General features: G+C 39.9%; 1 protein-coding gene across 1 annotated transcript in view; it reads left to right on the top strand.

Annotated features, from left to right (window-relative positions):
• FKBP9 (FKBP prolyl isomerase 9) overlaps nt 1–18,580 on the top strand; it is a 38,533-nt gene that overhangs the window by 5,193 nt on the left and 14,760 nt on the right. Inside the window, exons 3-6 of the mRNA XM_039336817.1 lie at nt 9,208–9,397; nt 10,631–10,776; nt 12,087–12,276; nt 17,253–17,398. Coding sequence (XP_039192751.1) covers nt 9,208–9,397; nt 10,631–10,776; nt 12,087–12,276; nt 17,253–17,398 — 672 coding nt within the window. The remainder of the gene's footprint in view (nt 1–9,207; nt 9,398–10,630; nt 10,777–12,086; nt 12,277–17,252; nt 17,399–18,580) is intronic.

Raw genomic sequence — 18,580 nt, 5'->3', positions numbered from 1 at the left:
ATTTCTCAAAGTAAGTTTTGTTTGATCGTATGTGGCAGTGTCTTACATTGCTGTCCATCAGCAGGAAATGTAAAAATAAATTCTATAAAGAATAGCAGCCCACTGCGAAAATGGACTTAAAATAGTTTCTGTCCATTTCTGAATTATATTTTGGTTTCTCCCATTCTAACTCACTCTATGGTTTGTCTGTTTTATAGCATCTTGTGATAGCCAACTTTTGTAGTCTGTAGTCTGTGACTGATGTCTTAATATAGTGTTTCTTAAACTTTTTATCTTCCTACTATAAAAATGTATGGTGAACCCCCAAAGAGATTTTGTTTATATGTATTATATTCATTGGTATTTGCCACGCTAAAAATTAAAATTGATGTATTGACTTTTGCTACTGGTTCTCATGATTGTTTGATGGGAATTTTAATATTGTATTATTTTTAACATATGTTGGCAAATATTTTGATTATGCAAACCTTTGAGAGGTCTTGGGGAACCCCCAGGGGTCCTAGGACCACATTTTAAGAAACAGTGTCTTAGTATAAATTGTGTAAATAATAATAATAATAATAATAATAATAATAATAATAATAATAATAATAATAATAATAATAATAATAATATAGTTGGAAGGGATCTTGGAGGTCATCTAGTCCAACCCCCTGCTCAGGCAGGAAACCCTATACCATTTCGGACAAATGGCTGTCCAGTCTCTTCTTAAAAACTTCCAGTGTTGGAGCATTCACCGCTTCTGGAGGCAGGTTGTTCTACTGGTTAATTGTTCTCACTGTCAGGAAGTTTCTCCTTAGTTCTAGGTTGCTTCTCTCCTTGATTAGTTTCCACCCGTTGTTTCTTGTCCTGCCTTCTGGCGCTTTGGAAAATAGCTTCACTCCCTCTTCTTTGTGGCAGCCCCTGAGATATTGGAACATTGCTATCATGTCCCCCCTCGTCCTTCTCTTCATTAAACTAGACATACCCAATTCCAGCAGCCGTTCCTTATATGCTTTAGCCTCCAGTCCCCTAACCATCTTTGTTGCTCTTCTCTGTACTCTTTCTAGAGTCTCAACATCTTTTTTACATCGTGGTGACCAAAACTGGATGCAGTATTCCAAGTATGGCCTTACCAAGGCATTGTAATGTGGTATTAACACTTCACGTGATCTTGATTCTGTCCCTCTGTTAATGCAGCCTAGCATTGTGTTGGCCTTTTTGGCAACTGCAGCACACTGCTGGCTCATATTTAAATGATTGTCCTCTAGGATTCCGAGATCCCTCTCACAGTTACTACTATTGAGCAAGGTGCCACCTATGCTGTACTTGTGCATTTGGTTTTTCTTTTTTAAATTTTTTTTCAAATTTTTATTTATAATACAATTAAAAAACATTGGATGTAACGTGACATTCCAGTATATACATTCTTATCAAGTTGTTCCACATTTTACAATCGATTCTTCCTCTCTAATTATACATCTAAATTTTATATACAGTACTTATTCTAAAATAACATATAATTCTATCTTAACGCTAACCTTTAATCCCAACCGTCCTCCTCGAATCCCTCCAGCGGTAAAATTTATCCCAGGTTTTGAAATAAACTGATCCACATTTGTCTTTCAATACCATTGTGAGCCTGTCCATTTCCACACATGCTAATATTTTATACAATGATTCTTCCTCTGTGGGAATTTCTTTGCTCTTCCATTTTTGCACAAACGCAAGCCTAGCTGCAGTTAAGATGTGTAAGACCAAATAGATTGTTCCCTTATTGTATTTCTCTGTAGTTATTCCCAACAAGAAGAGTTCAGGTTTTAACTCTAAGTCCAATATTAATATATCTTTCAGGTAATGAGTCCATTTTTTTCCCTTTTTTGAAGATGGGAACTACATCAGCTCTTTTCCAGTCCTCTGGTAGTTCCCCTGTGCTCCAGGATCTTTGAAAAATATAGTTCAGTGGTTCTGAGATCACATCTGCCAGTTCCTTGAGAACCTTGGGGTGTAATCCATCTGGTCCTGGCAATTTGAACTCATCTAGGCTGGACAGGTGTTCACTTACCATTTTCTTGCCTATCTTAACTTGTATTTCTATTTTGTTTTTTATGGCACTATTTTTGATAGGTTGGTCTGTTTTTTCCCTTTGTGTAAAGACAGATGTGAAAAACAAGTTAAATAGTTCTGCTTTCTAAACCCTGTTGCTTGTCACCTTCTTGCCAGTTTCATCCACTAATGGACCAATTGTTTCCTTCACTTTTTTCTTGTTTTTTACATGTTGAAAGAAGCTTTTTTTGTTATTTTTGACTTTGATTGTAAGCTTTAGTTCATTTTGAGCCTTGGCTTTCCTCACTTCATCTTTGCAGGTTCGGGCTATTTGCTGATGTTCTGACTTAGTTATTTGCCCCTCTTTCCACTTTCTATACTTGTCCTTTTTTATCTTTCAGTTTGTCAGAGAGTTCTTTATGCAGCCATGCTGGTTTCTTTTGAGCCCTGTTATTTTTCTTCTTTGTTGGTATTGTGCTAGACTGTGCTTTTATTTATGGATAATCCCCTTATGGATTACTGCCTTGTCGTGGCGAAGGGGCTTGTGTAACTCAATAAGCTATAAGCTATGCCGTGCAGGGCCACTCAAGACGGACAGGTCATAGCAGAGAGTTCTGACAAAATGTGATCCACTGGAGAAGGAAATGGCAAACCACTCCAGTATCTTTGCCATGAAAACCCCATGGACAGTACTAAAAGGCAAAAAGATATGACACTGGAAGATGAGCCCCTCAGGTTGGAAGGTGTCCAATATGCTACTGGGCAAGAGCAGAGGGCTAGCACTAGTAGCGCCAGAAAGAATGAAGCGACTGGGCCAAAGCCGAAAGGACGCTCAGCTGTGGATATATCTGGTGGTGAAAGGAAAGTCCGATGCTGTAAAGATTTTTTCTCCATAGGAACCTGGAATGTAAGATCCATGAATCAAGGCAAGCTAGACATAGTCAAAAAAGAGATGACAAGACTGAACATCGACATCTTAGGAATCAGCGAACTAAAATGGACAGGAATGGGTGAATTTAACTCAGATGACCATCAGGTATACTACTGTGGGCAAGAATCCCTCAGAAGAAATGGAGTAGCCTTCATAGTCAATAAAAGAATAGGAAAAGCAATACTGGGATACAATCCCCAAAATGACAGAATGATCTCAATTCGAATCCAAGGCAAACCATTCAATATCACAATAGTCCAAATCTATGCCCCAACCACTGGTGCTGAAGAGGATGAAATTGACCGGTTCTATGAAGCCCTACAGCACCTTATAGAATTAACACCAAAAAATGATGTCCTTATCATCATGGGGGATTGGAATGCTAAGGTAGGAAGCCAAAAGATAACCGGAATAACAGGCAAGTTTGGCCTTGGAGTACAAAATGAAGCAGGGCACAGGCTGATAGAATTTTGTCAAGAGAATACGATGGTCATAACAAACACTCTTTTCCAACAACCCAAGAGACGGCTCTACACATGGACATCACCAGACGGTCAACATAGAAATCAGATTGACTATGTGCTCTGCAGCCAAAGATGGAGAAGCTCTATACAGTCAGTAAAAACAAGACCAGGAGCTGACTGTGGCTCAGATCATGAGCTTCTCGTTGCAAAATTTAGGCTTAAATTGAAAAAAGTAGGGAAAAGCACTAGGCCACTCAGGTATGAACTAAATCATATTCCTGATGAATATACAGTAGAGGTGACAAATAGATTTAAGGAATTAGATCTGATAGAGTGCCTGAAGAACTATGGATGGAAGTTCGCAACATTGTACAAGAGGTAGCAACTAAAACCATTCCAAAGAAAAAGAAATGCAAGAAAGCAAAATGGCTGTCTGAAGAAGCTTTGCAAATAGCTGAGGAAAGAAGGGAAGCGAAAGGCAAAGGAGAAAGAGAAAGATACACCCAATTGAATGCAGAATTCCAGAGAATAGCTAGAAGAGATAAGAATGCCTTCTTAAATGAACAGTGCAAAGAAATAGAAGAAAACAACAGAATAGGGAGGACCAGAGATCTCTTCAAGAAAATTGGAGATATGAAGGGAACGTTTCATGCAAAGATGGGCATGATAAAGGACCAAAATGGCAGAGACCTAACAGAGGCAGAAGAGATTAAGAAGAGATGGCAAAACTACACAGAAGAACTATACAAGAATGAGCTTAACATCCCAGATAACCACAATGAGATGGTCACTGATCTCGAACCAGACATCCTAGAATGTGAAGTGAAATGGGCCTTAGAAAATCTGAGCAACAACAAAGCTAGTGGAGGTGACAGTATTCCAGCTGAGCTATTCAAAATCTTAAAAGACGATGCAGTAAAAGTGCTACACTCAATTTGCCAGCAAATTTGGAAAACTCAACAGTGGCCACAGGATTGGAAAAGGTCAGTTTACATTCCAATTCCAAAGAAAGGCAATGCCAAAGAATGTTCAAACTATCGCACCATTGCACTCATTTCACATGCTAGTAAAGTTATGCTTAAAATCCTACAAGCTAGACTCCAGCAGTATGTGGATCGAGAACTACCAGAAGTACAGGCAGGATTTCGAAGAGGCAGAGGAACTAGAGATCAAATTGCCAACATATGCTGGATCATGGAGAAAGCTAGGGAGTTCCAGAAAAACATCTACTTCTGCTTGATTGACTATGCTAAAGCCTTTGATTGTGCGGATCACAACAAATTGTGGCAAGTTCTTAAAGAGATGGGAATACCAGACCACCTTATTTGTCTCTTGAGAAACCTATATGTGGGTCAAGAAGCAACAGTGAGAACTGGACACGGAACCACTGATTGGTTCAAAATTCGAAAAGGAGTCTGGCAAGGCTGTATACTGTCGCCCTGCCTATTTAACTTATATGCAGAGCACATCACGAGAAAGGCAGGGCTAGATGAAACAAAAGTTGGAATTAAGATTGCCGGGAGAAATATCAACAACCTAAGATATGCAGATGATACCACTCTAATGGCAGAAAGTGAAGAGGAACTAAAGAGCCTCTTGATGCGGGTGAAGAAGGAGAGTGCAAAAGTTGGCTTGAAACTCAACATTAAGAAAACCAAAATCATGGCATCCGGCCCTCTCAATTCCTGGCAAATAGATGGGGAAGAAATGGAGGTAGTGACAGATTTTATTTTTCTGGGCTCCAAGATCACCTCAGATGGGGACTGCAGCCAAGAAATTAAAAGACGCTTGCTCCTGGGGAGGAAAGCTATGGCAAATCTAGACAGCATACTAAAAAGCAGAGACATCACCCTGCCAACAAAAGTGTGTATAGTCCAGGCCATGGTTTTCCCAGTTGCAATGTATGGCTGTGAAAGTTGGACCATAAGAAAGGCTGAGCGCCAAAGAATTGAGGCCTTTGAACTATGGTGCTGGAGAAGACTCCTGCGAAGTCCCTTGGACTGCAAGGCGTTCAAACCGGTCAGTCCTAGAAGAGATCAACCCCGACTGCTCTTTAGAAGGCCAGATCCTGAAGTTGAAACTCAAATACTTTGGCCACCTAATGAGAAGGAAGGACTCACTGGAGAAGGGCCTAATGCTGGGAAAGATTGAGGGCAATAGAAGAAGGGGACGACAGAGAATGAGATGGCTGGATGGAGTCACTGAAGCAGTAGGTGTGAACTTAAATGGACTCCAGAAGATGGTAGAGGACAGGAAGACCTGGAGGAACATTGTCCATGGGGTCGCGATGGGTCGGACACGACTTCGCAGTTAACAACAACAACAACAAGTGCTTTTATTATCTCATTTTTCAAAATTTCCCAAGCTTCTTGAGTTGTTTTCCCCTTGAGGATTCTCATCCATGGAATCCTTTCCAAACCTTCTCTAAGTTTATTGAAATTAGCTCTCTTGAAGTCCAAGACTCTAGTTTGACTGTGGTCTATTGCTTGTGTTTCCATGATGTTGAATTCCAATATTGCATGATCACTTCCTCCCAGGGTTCCTATGGCTTCAACACCTTCTATCATTTCATCTCTGTTAGTGAGAATTAGATCCAAAATGGTTAATCCCCTAGTTCCCTTCTCTACTTTTTGGGAGACAAGGTTGTCTGCTAGGTTTGCCAGGAACCTGTTTGATCTTCCACTTGGTGCAGAGTTTGTCTTCCAGTTGATGTCAGGAAGTCCCCCATTACTATGGTGATGTGATTCCTACATACTTTAGTTAGCTGACTAGCAAAAAGTTCATCTATGTCCTCTGTTTGGTTGGGTGGTCTGTAGTGTACACCTATAGCAATGTCATTTTTCCCCCTTTTATATTGACCCAAATGCATTCAAGACAGTTTTTATCATTGTTGTGCTCTATTTCTGTAGAGATGTAGTTATTTCTTATATAGAGAGCAACTCCACCTCCTCTTTTATTTGATCTGTTTCTTTTAAATAATTTAAATCCCTCTAGCTGTGTGTTCCATGTGTGGGTTTCATCCCACCATGTTTCCGTAATGGCAACAATATCATATCTGTCCTCATTAACCTGAATTTCTAGTTCACCCTGTTTGCTGTTCATACTCTGTGCATTGGTGTATAGACATTTGAGTCCTTTGTGACTGGCCCTGTGTTTACTTTCTACATAACCTGTGTGGTGCCTGAGTTCCCCTATTGTCTTACCACCTATTTGGTTAGTGCACTTTGTGTGGCACTTGCTATTAGAGGCTTCATTTTGCTTGATAGCAAGGTTGGTATTCTTGTCGACACACACATCTATACTACATGCACTGATAGCCCTATAATTTTTAGATTGCCGGGGGCAGGGTTGTTCTGTATCAATTAATTGTTGTGTACATTGTGTTGTGTTAATATAGTCATAGTTAGAATTGATCTCTTGACCTCTTTAAAAAATAATTCATTGCATTAGCCTAATGTAGGAGTGTCAAACTCGATTTCATTGAGGGCCACATCAGGGTTGTGGTTGACCTTGGGGGGGCTGGCATGGGCGTGACCAAGAGGATGGCCCAGACGGGGCTAGGCAGATCCATTGGCTCCAGCAGAAGAAGGCAAAACCAGGAGGAGCACCATACTCTTGTCCACCAGAGGAGCCTTGCTGTCCCTCTCAGGCCATGTAGAGGACCTCCAGAGATGCAGGATACTCAGAGTCCTGGGCAGTGGAGGGTGACTACCCAGTTCAGCCTTCCCCAAGGGGGTGCCCGGCTGCACTTACCTCCTCCTCAAGGCTGCTGCTGATTGGCTTGCTCTCCTTGGCCAAGTTGCTCATGGTGTGTGCGGGAGGCCAAAATGTGCAGGTCAGAGGGAGGCCCACTCCCTCTCCATGCGAGGGAGTTTGTAACCAAAGCATTTTCAAGGATAGGATGGGAGATCACCGGGAGAGATCAGGAGGAGGGGACAAGGGGATGGTGAAAGGTCAGCAGGACTGCTCGTGGCCAAGTGTTAAGGCAAGACTTCCCTCAGACCCTCCCTCCCTCTCATTATAATCTACCTACCTTCCTTTCGCTTCCCTTCCTTTCCCCCTTTTCTTTTTTCCTTCCCTCTTCATTCTCCTTCTTCCTTCTCCTCTTTTCTTCTTTTTCCCTCTTGCTCTCTTTCCCTCTTTCCTTTTTTCCTGTCCATTCTTGGATACTCAAATGCCAAAGGAGAAACATTTCTTGATGCCTCATTGCCTTGTGATCAAATGCTGTTTTTACTAGTAGTTTCTGGCCACTTAGATGACTGAGAACAATCCAGGCCCAGTTTATCCCAAGCTTGCATTTAGTGGGGGCATCCATAGACAACAGTATAGCAAAACTGTCAAAATGGTGGCTGTGATAGTTGATCAGAGCTCCTCTGTTTTTTAAGTGCAACAGTTTTAGCATTTAGGAACAGAGGTAAGTTAGTTGTTTTTCTATTAATACATAATCCTTAAAAGGCCTCTCCTGTAAGGACAAAGGAAAATGTTTTTCCCCACCATGCTTTTTCCTGCTTTCCCCACTGGAAAAGGCTGTTTGCAACACACAAGGGGATACTTTCCTAAGAGTTCACAACTTAAGAATGCCAATGTTAACTTGGATTGCAACAAAGTTCTGTCTGTGACAAAACAGAACATGATATTGCTTTCTCCTTTGAGCCCAAGTCTCAATGGATCCAGGATTGAAGCAGAACTGCGTGAATTGGGGTATCTCCAAACAAGTTGCCTCTCCTTCCTTCCTTCCTTCCTTCCTTCCTTCCTTCCTTCCTTCCTTCCTTCCTTCCTTCCTTCCTTCCTTCCTTCCTTCCTTCTTCCCTCCCTCCCTCCTTCACTGTCTTCCTCCTCCTCATTTCCATCTTTCTTCCTTCCCTGATTCACATTCTCATCTCTTTCCTTCCTCTGCACTCAGGAAGTAACAATGGGAGGGGGAGAGATTGCCAGCGCTGCTAGTGGCCATGCTGCCGCTGGCCGTCGCTATCCCACGTGGGCAGGCAGGGCCAGTCATGGTGAAAGGGAAGCCTCGTGGCTACAAGACTAGGGCTGTGGAAGTGCTGGTTGGGGGGTGTGTGGCACTGATTTACAACCTGATAGCGTCCATCAAAGCAAGAATGTGCTCAGCCTTAAATCCATGGGGCAGCCCTGGAACTAGCAAGGAGCCGCCCCACCACCTCTGCTCTGCCCAGGTGCACAAGAGGCAGTGAGTGCTGGCATCCTGGGTGAAGTCAGTCAGCAGGGCAAGATGATCAGCAGGGACTCTGGACTCTGCCTGCTTGCTGCCTCCTGCATGCGTGCCTAGGGGGTGGGGCGGGGACAGCCCCTTCTTGCTGGTTTTAGGGCTGCCCCATGGATCTAAGGCTGAGCACGTCCTGGGTTTGATGGCTGGCACTAGGTTGTAGATCAGCGCTTGGTCGGCCTGGACTGGGCCAAGGTTCGGCCTGGACTGGGCCGGTCCTTTGTTGTTTTCAGGGCAGCTCCGTGGGCCAGATGTAAACACACGGCAGGGCAGATTTGGCCCATGGGCCTTGTGTTTGACATGTCTGACCTAATGGATGGATGTTAGATTATTAAAAATGTTAGGTTTCTGTAATGTAATTTTGTTAAAATATGATAACTGATATATTTGTTGTATTGTGCATAAATTTAAAAAAGACTTAGCATTCTCTTTATTTCTTTGTATTGGTGGTACAAGATGTTGGATACAATAATCAGAAAAACAGATTTTTTTAAAAAAAAATACTGGTAGCTGATGAAGAATTTGATTTAATTCCTTTTTAATATCCTTTGCATCCACAGCCAGTGTAATTCCTGCAAATTCAGTTCTGAATTTTGATGTCCTTCTGGTTGATGTTTGGAATTCTGAAGACCAAGTTGAAATTCAGACATATTACAAGCCAGAAAATTGTTCAAGGACAATTCAGGTGTCCGATTTTATAAGATACCATTATAATGGAACATTTTTGGATGGAACACTATTTGACTCAAGGTAACAATAAAATATTTTGTCTTTTTCATGTGTTGGGGGATATAAACATTGAATGTCATCCAGTCAAATTCAATGTTAAATCCAACTTGGAAACTATTTGGTTTTGTAAATTTCTACTAGAATAAAATCAATGTTTTAATTTTCAGTGGTCTGTTAAATAAGTTTAACATTTGCACTGCTTGGATAGAAATTTATTCTACATCTTATTATATTGATTTATACTGTGCTGATTCTTGCTGATGATATTTATGTATTACTTAAATTTTAATAGTGATCTACAGTTTTAAAATAATATAAGATCAAAATGTTGGGATATTGAAAACCCCTCATTATCAAGTTTAGTCTTATTTGGTTTGGTGATCCTTATAGTTTATTCCGTCTGAGGCTTTTTTTGCCTCCTTTTTCTATTGTTTGTCTTTTTTTCCCCTCCCTCACAAATGTCTACTACTAACAGTAGCTAAATACTATACAGGACTGATAAAAGGAAGAATTTATGAAAAGTTCAGAGATTTTTATTTGATGATAGAAAGATACATATACATAACACATATTTGCAATTCCTGAAACCAAATGTGTATTTCTAGATTTCACACTGCAGCTATGGAGGGCTGTTATATGAATCTGGACAAAGGTATTGTCACTTTAAGCATTTGGAGACAGTGGTACATTGGTACCTCCACATAGTCTGATGCATATTTCTGCCTTAAGATCTAAAGCATGGCACATATTTATTAGTGCATAATTAAAAGTGTTGAGTTCTCTGCCATCCATGAGACTCTTTTTCATGATGTATTGACTTTTCTGCCATCCATGACACTTAGATTGGACCTTTAATGGCTACTTGTCAATGCTCTGTGTAGTCTTCTGAATTATAGCACACATTAAATATCAGCTGGGGGCAAAAGTGGATGTGCTCTTCTACCCAGATTTAACAGAGTTCCCAATGCACCACTTTACATAATATACTAAAATGCTGTGTCCTTGATCTGACCTACCAGGCACATTATATTTAACAACATTTCTCAAGACTCCTGATGAAGACAGGTGTTTCTTCACCACGGATAGCTGTAGTGAACATAAAATGTGTGTGCGTGTGCATGTACGCACGCGTACATATGTATGTGTGTATTGAGAACAAGTCAAATCCACATCCTCTTATTTTGTTATATTTAATCTTGTTACTCTCTGAATTAAAATGATCTGGAATTCACTGGAATTTATTTATATTTTCAGTCACAATCGAATGCGAACATATGATACCTATGTAGGAATTGGGTGGTTGATCCCTGGAATGGACAAAGGTCTTCTTGGAATGTGTGTAGGAGAAAAGCGCATAATCACAGTACCACCCTTCTTGGCATATGGAGAAGATGGAGATGGTGAATTATTTTGCTATTTTATAGAGAAATCAGCAGGATTTTTACTGTATTTTGACTAATCTGAAAGTTTACTCATTCCTAATGGACATTCTAAAGTGTGCTCTAATACAAATAATTGTTATATTTGAACAGCATAAATTTTATGTGTTGTTAATTTATTTGGCTGCCCATCTGATCAAAAATTATTGTGGTTGGCTACTTGTATTAATTAATTTATATGGCTGCCCATCTGACCAAAGATTCTCTGGGTGGCATACAAAACACCATAAAAACAATGTGTAAGTAAAACCAATCATATATAGTACATTTAATATTTAAAAACTAAATATTAAAATATTAAAATTAAAATATGCAAAATCCACTGAAAGAATATTTAACTCAGTAGTGGAGCATATAAAATTTCTTTTCCTTCTTCTCCTCTTCCTTCTCCTTCATCTCAATCCTCCTCTTCCTCCTTTATTATATAATTTGTAGTATTTTAACATGATTCTTTCTGTAATATTGCATATGGTGTTGAAGTAATTTATGAAATTTAATAAACATCTTATTTTTGTTTATTTATTTTTAAATAATAACATTGTTTTTCCATGTTACAAGGAAGGGGAGGAAGAATAAAAAAGCTTCCCCAAGAAGGGGGTAAAAAAAATAACAGCAGATTCTAGAAGCTGACTCACCCATTATTTTATCACAAATCAGATTTATCTGCATGTGAATTGAACATGTTCCAACAAAACCAGATTTTTAATTTAAAATGAAATTGATACGACAGAAACAGGAAGACACAGAAGCCTAATTATATTATTATCTTTAAATAATAAATATAAATAAATTTTAAGTTTAAACAATGTGACATTCTTTAAACTTGGATATACATCTTGTCTCCAAGAAATAAAATTGAAACAGAGATGGGCTACTCCATTTCATTTGGAGGTTTTCATGTAGGTTAGCAAAGCCTTTATCTACTCAAGAATATTTGAATCATTTAAAACAGCAGAATAAGTTCTAAAAGTTCCACAATATATAGCAGGCATGTCAAACTCGCGATGTCACGTGATGTCGCGCAACGTATCGGGATGGTTTTGCCATTGCCGGCAATGGGGTGGGCGCAGCTTCTGGATGACGTGTCCGCAGGTTGGCAGTTTGACACCCCTGATATATAGGAAATCAAAACTGGATATATGCCTGCTTTATTCATTCCAATAGTGAACATTATGCAGATAGCCTCAAACTGATATCAAAATAAGGTATAATAAATGTTTGCAAATGTTCAAAAATTCAGCTTGTTTATTTTCTGTATACTTTGTTTACAGGGAAAGAAATACCTGGTCAAGCTTCTCTTGTCTTTGATGTAGCTCTTCTAGATCTACACAATCCTAAAGACAGGATTAATGTAGATAAACTATATGTGCCAAAGTCCTGTGAACGTCAAACCCAAATTGGGGATTTCCTCAGGTATCACTATAATGGTACTCTTCTTGATGGAACATTGTTTGATTCCAGGTAATTAGATAATTAAGCATAAAATCTATTCTGTATATATTCTTATCAGTCCTTGGCTACTTTTTTCACCTTTGTTAGAAAGCATTTTACATTTCTGGGTATAAATATATTAGTGATTAATAAATAAGTTTGATTATGAACATCAAGTTGGTATCAATCTTAGCAATTATATAGATGGATTTTCTCCAAGAAATAAACAAATATACCAATAAAATAAATTAAGAATTTCACCCAGATACTTTTGATGGGAGCAACTTTTTCCCCTTAATTTTATTCCTTTAATAAAGCCATAAGCAGAGTCTGTAAAATATTAAATATACACATCTAGGAACATCTGCATTTGAACTTCATGCAATTTTATAAATAAATGGTTCAGTAATTATTAGAATAATCTTAGCGTATAAAATTTTGCATTTTCTATTTGCTGAATTAATGAGTGAGAAAAATATGTGTGATAAGTGTAATGTAAAATAAGTGTCAGGACACTCATTTTCTTAATCCAAAGGTCATACTTGTCCTCTGAGTTATGTTCCATTGCAGTGCTAGTAGGTAAAGCCTATCAAAATATGTACGGAGCAAGAATAAAAAGCAATTTAGATCTCATTATATTAAAGTATGTTAAATTAACTAAAAGCTGCCTGCCTGCCTGCCTATCTGTCTATCATCAATTCTCTTCTCACCCTTAATGCGTGATCTGTCTTTCGTGATCTTGGATCTTCTACCAGAGGCCAGGGAGCTTGAGGGTTCTGCACAGTATCTTAGCTGTTCCTAGAGAGCCCTGATGTTCTATCCAGGATTTGTTGGAGCCCCCCAGCCTAGGAGACACAGCATCAAAGTGCTCCTACTATCACTGGGACCATTTTGGCCTTAATTTTCCACATCCTCTCCAGTTCCTCTTTCAGGCCTGGTACTTTTCCAGTTTCCCATATTTCTTTCTCCTGATGTTACTGTCACTTGGCACAATCACTGTTTTTTGTTGTCTTTGTCTAATGTCACAATGTTTGGTTGATTGGCCAATGCTTGCCTCTCTGGCTGGCTCTGGAAATCCTACAGGCTTTTAGACCTCTTATTTTCCACAGCCTTCTGTAGGATCTCCCATCTAGACTTAGGAGGGTTTAGCCCATATTTGTACAGATGTTACTGTACACAATGCCAGCTATTTAGTTGTTCCATTCAGTATATGCTGTTCATGTCTGCATCTTACATTTTTTCATTACATGTGAATTGTCTCTAAGTTTTCTTTGCATAATCTGCACCTAGGGTTCTGCTTCTGTGGATCTGGTGCTTAGCGCTGTTTTTGTGCTGCTCTGATTAGTGCCTTAGTACTGTCTTTTAGTCCAGCCCTTTCCAGCCACTTGTAGGATTTCCCACTGTTTTTCACCTAGTTATATGTCGAAATACATCCCATGCAGGGTCTTGTCTTGCCATGGCACTTCCTTTGCTTGATCTTCTTCCCACATCTGCAATTACCTCAGGCATTCTCTCAGCAGCTCATATTTGAGTGCCATATTGATATACTGTTGGATGCTATGAGTTTCATCCATGACTGTGACTTTGACACTTATCAAACCCTGACTGCCTTCTTTCCATCTGATGTACTATTTCTGGGTGTTGGACTTGGGATGGAAACCTCTGTACATTGTGATGAGCTTTTCAGTCTTTACACGGGCAACTTCCCTATTCTTTTTTGGCCTATTTATTATACCTGCCAATTATCTGATGACTGGCAGGGTATAGGTATTGATGGTGTGGATCTTGTCCTTACCAATGAGCTGGCTCTTCAAGATCTGTCTGATCATTTGATGATATTTATATGTTGGCGTCTTCCTTGCCTTCTCGTGATGGTTTCCATGTGACTGTGGGATACCAAAGTACTTGAAACTGGTCTGTATGTCTACTACCTCTTGGTATTTCCTTCCCACCAGTCCTAATTATCTTTCCTCTCTTGATTACCATCTAGTCACACTCACAACTATTCTGAATGCTATCCAGTGTCCTCACTCTAGGTCTATGTCAGGTGGATCAGCAAGTTGATGTCATGTTCATTCTTTGAATATAGCTTGATATCATTCATGTAGAGAAGGTGGCTAATGATAATTCCACTCTTGAACTTGTACCCATATCCAGTCTTTGTCATTTCCTACACAAACACATATACACCATGCCCATACAGTGAGGGAAAAAATTATTTCATCCCCTGCTGATTTTGTACATTTGCCCACTGACAAATGATCAGTCTTATAATTTTAATGGTAGGTTTATTTTAACAGTGAGAGACAGAATAACAACAACAAAATCCAGAAAAACAAAAAAGTTATAAATTGATTTGCATTTTAATGAGTGAGATAAGTATTTGACCCCTTCTCAAAACATGATTTAGTTCTTGGTGGCAAAACCCTTGTTGGCAGTCACAGAGGTACAAAATCAGCAGGAGATCAAATAATTTTTTCTCCTCACTATATGTGTCCTCTATATCAGGGGTCCGCAACCTCTGGTTCTTAGCCTGGTCCCAGTCCATGGCCTGTTGGGAATCGGGCTGCACAAGTGGCAGATAAGTGCACAAAACTCCATTTGTGCAAGTGGTGGGTGCACACATGAAACCATCCCCTCCCCCCATCATCACTGCTGCTGGTGGTCTGCGGAACCAGAAAGGTTGGGGACTGCTGCTCTATATATTGGTCGCTAACTTGAATTCAGTCCATATTGTTCAGGATTCCTTTATTGTGCTTGTCTTTCCTTATACCATGAACTTTTAAATCCCTCTCTATTCCTACTGTAGTCTTACTGTACTCCATGTTATGAAAGATAAAAGTTTCCTCTGTCTAGTCATGCCTGACTCTTAAGAGGGCTCATCCCCATAGCCAACATTGTCCAAAGATGTTTCTATGGTCATTGGCCAGCCTGATTGTACACCAAGGGGCATGGAATGCTGTCACCTTCCCACCAAAGTGGTACTTATTTATCTACTCACATTTACATGCTTTCAAATAGTTAGGTGGGCTGGAGCTGGAGTAAGTAACAAGAGCTCACCCCTGGCACTCGGGTCTTAAACCGGGCTGTCAGTTTTCCAGCTGACAATTTCAGCATCTTTAACTGCTGAGCCACTGTGCCCCACATTCCTATTATACTCTTGATACACCAACTCTCACTTCCATATAGGCAGAATTACTCTCTCTTGTACACAGCTATTTTCTCTGATTGCAATTACTCTTTTTCCTATCAAAGACAACTAACTTTCATACATTAGTTCTCTGTTCCATGTTCCTTCAAAAAAATTGTATCAAACATTTTACAAATCAGTCTGGTTTTCAGCTAATGTTATGACAGATGTGCAGATGTGCATACAAACATGTACGTTTATATTCCTATCTAATACACATGTAATACTACTATATTCTTTAAATATGTATACACTGCTGTATTAAACAACAGGGAGACATCACACATACTCGTGAGAATTAGTTATCCCATATTCAAAAATAAACAACTTGATAGTAGTTGTGTCCGTGATCCATACACTAATCAGATAGAAACCAAGTTTTCCACCCAAAAGAAGGGTGCATCTAGTCCGTTGCGCTTGTGCAAAAGATAGAAATTGAATCTTGATTTCACTATAAATGGAGCTTACATTTCATATTCAGCAATTACTGAAATTCTTTTTAATGGCTTCCTAGCTTTTTCAGAAACTCTGAAAGTCTTCTTTTTAATTCTTATATTGGTAGCCCTCAACTTACAACCATTCATTTAGTGACTATTTGAAGTTACAATAGCACTGAGAAAAAAAGTTACTTATAATTGGTCCTCACAGTTATGACCATCACAGCATCTCCACAGTCGTGATCAAAATTTGTTCACTTGGCAACCAGCAAGTGTCCTTCTCAGCTGGCTTCCCACAAGCAAAGTCATTGGGGAAAACTGAGTTTGCTTAATGATCATGTGATTCACTTAATAACTGCAATGATTTGCTTAACAACTGTGGCAAAAAGACCCTAAAGCAGTGGTTCTCAACCTTTTTAATGCCGCGACCCCCAACCGGTCGTAAGTCGAGGACTACCCAACTGGTCGTAAGTAGAGGACTACCCAACCGGTCGTAAGTCGAGGACTTTCCCTGCCTGGGAGCACCACCCATGCGTGGTGCTGCCCCCTGCGCCAGCCGAGGCGTAGCTGGCAAGCGGCAGAGACGGCACAGGCCGACCACCGGCTGGGCCACCAGCTGGCCCAGCCCAAGGGAGGTAAAGCACCGGCTGAGCCCCACGCGCGCCAGCAACCCTCCCTGCGCCCCCCAGCCCTCTTTTACTTACATTTTTAGTAGTTGCTCAGCAGGGAGGGGTGGAAACTTCCAGACAGCTCGCCTTCGCTGCAGACAACTTGCAGCACCGTTTGCAGAATGGGACTTTTGGTGGGCTCAGCAGGGCAGAGACAGCCTGGACAATTCCTATTGGCTTGTGAAAGCCAATAGAATTAGACTCTATTCAAGAGAGTCTATTCTATTGGCTTTCAAAAGCCAATAGAATAAAAGGGAGTAGCACAGCTAAGGAAAAGGGGAAAAAATGGCGGACTGCGTTGTTTGGTGACCCCCGTGAAATGGTCGTTCGACCCCAAATGGGGTCCCGACCCACAGGTTGAGAACCGCTGCCCTAAAGGATAATAACATACACTTAAGGCTTTGAAAATCAAGGATTTTTTTAGTTTGCTGTATTGTGGCCACAACCCATCACTACTTAATATGCTCCTGGCTGAAGTTATTCTAATAAAACTATTTTACAAGCAAATGCTCCATTCGCTGAATAAGCTTTTCTAGTGTAACAGATGGGATGATGGTAGTGTGTACATGGAATGAATCTCTCTCTCTCTTCATTCATATACATACACTAAATTATATATAGATTACATCTATATTTTTGCCATGATACTCAGTAAATTGTAAATGTGGTACAATTGATAGTAATTGCAGTAAAGCAATGTATTTTCTGTAGTTACTCACGAAATCGAACCTATGACACCTACATTGGCAAAGGTTATGTGATTGCTGGGATAGATGAAGGTTTGCTTGGAGCATGTGTTGGAGAGAAAAGGAGAATAATAATACCACCTCATCTTGGATATGGAGAAGAGGGAAGAGGTGAGTATAAGTTTTATTTCAGGTGCTTTCTTAAGTACTAATGTCCTGCAGCTCAGTTACTATTTTAGTATATTTAGTATATATAGCATATAGATTTAAGCATGTGTTCCAGGATCAAGAGTGATAAAGTCAATGAACCTGACTCCTGGATTCCATGTGAGATTTGTACCAAATTTATAGTGAATTCTGCTATTACAAATGGTAGAATAGGGATCAGTAGAAGTTATCAGTGAATCATGGCTTATTTGACAGTACTTGCTTGAAGAACATTTTCTCCTACCTACAACATATCCAGAAATAGATATGTAATTGAAAGAAATAGTAACACATTTCCCCCCCCACAAAAGTTTAGTGACAGTTACCACAGCTAGTGAGCTCCCTAGGCAAATCTTTTTTCTTTTAGGTTTTGTAGATGCTAACAATAGTTCTATCTTTGGAGAGAATGGATGCCTTTTTCAAGTTATCTGGAAACAATCCTGTTATTATGTTTTGTCACTTAACGTTAGCCAGATACAAAAGGAGCTTTTTACATCTTTGGAATGATTAGATAAAATCATTATATTAATATAAAAGATCCTATATTAGACACGCAAAAGGGGTGATGTTTTTCTCAATTGGGAAGAACAGAAAAAGGAAGACACGTTGGGATCTTTGCATACCAATACTTTTAATACCAATGACTGGATGAGCATTGGGTGTGGAGTCTTCATTCAGCAGTTCCAAGAAGGCTCCACACCTATTTGCACCACTCTAATTGCACCTTGAGGACACAGATAAACCTCCAAGTGGCCTCAGTGACTCACTAAAAGAATGCAAATGACCAGCTGTCTGCAAGGAATATAAATCCTTCCATTCCCCACCATTCAGTCAAAGCCGAAGGAGCTTCTTGGATGAGAAGCGAAATATCTTCAAAGAAAAACAAGTCCGGTTGCCTCTTGAAAAAGCACCTTTTGGACAATGAGTGAGAATCCATACTTTCTGTTGGAAATGCAGAAGCAGGTGATTTTTCCTAAAGCCCATTAAATGAAAGCTAATCACTTTCACTAATTTTTAGCTGCAAATTCACCCAATAAAAAAATACATTCTCCAGCATGATAGATGTAGCATCCACCGATGGGTAATCTCAGCCTTCCTGCTCAGTTTAGACTAAGACCAAACTTTAGCCACTCCTCCCTTGGGCGG

Source organism: Crotalus tigris, unplaced genomic scaffold (genome assembly GCF_016545835.1).
Source record: "Crotalus tigris isolate CLP2741 ecotype Arizona unplaced genomic scaffold, ASM1654583v1 scf7180000017666.379230911805:20528666, whole genome shotgun sequence".
Taxonomy (NCBI): Eukaryota; Metazoa; Chordata; class Lepidosauria; order Squamata; family Viperidae; genus Crotalus; species Crotalus tigris.
Note: the sequence above shows the minus strand (reverse complement) of the source record. Positions and strands in the feature narration are given on the sequence as shown.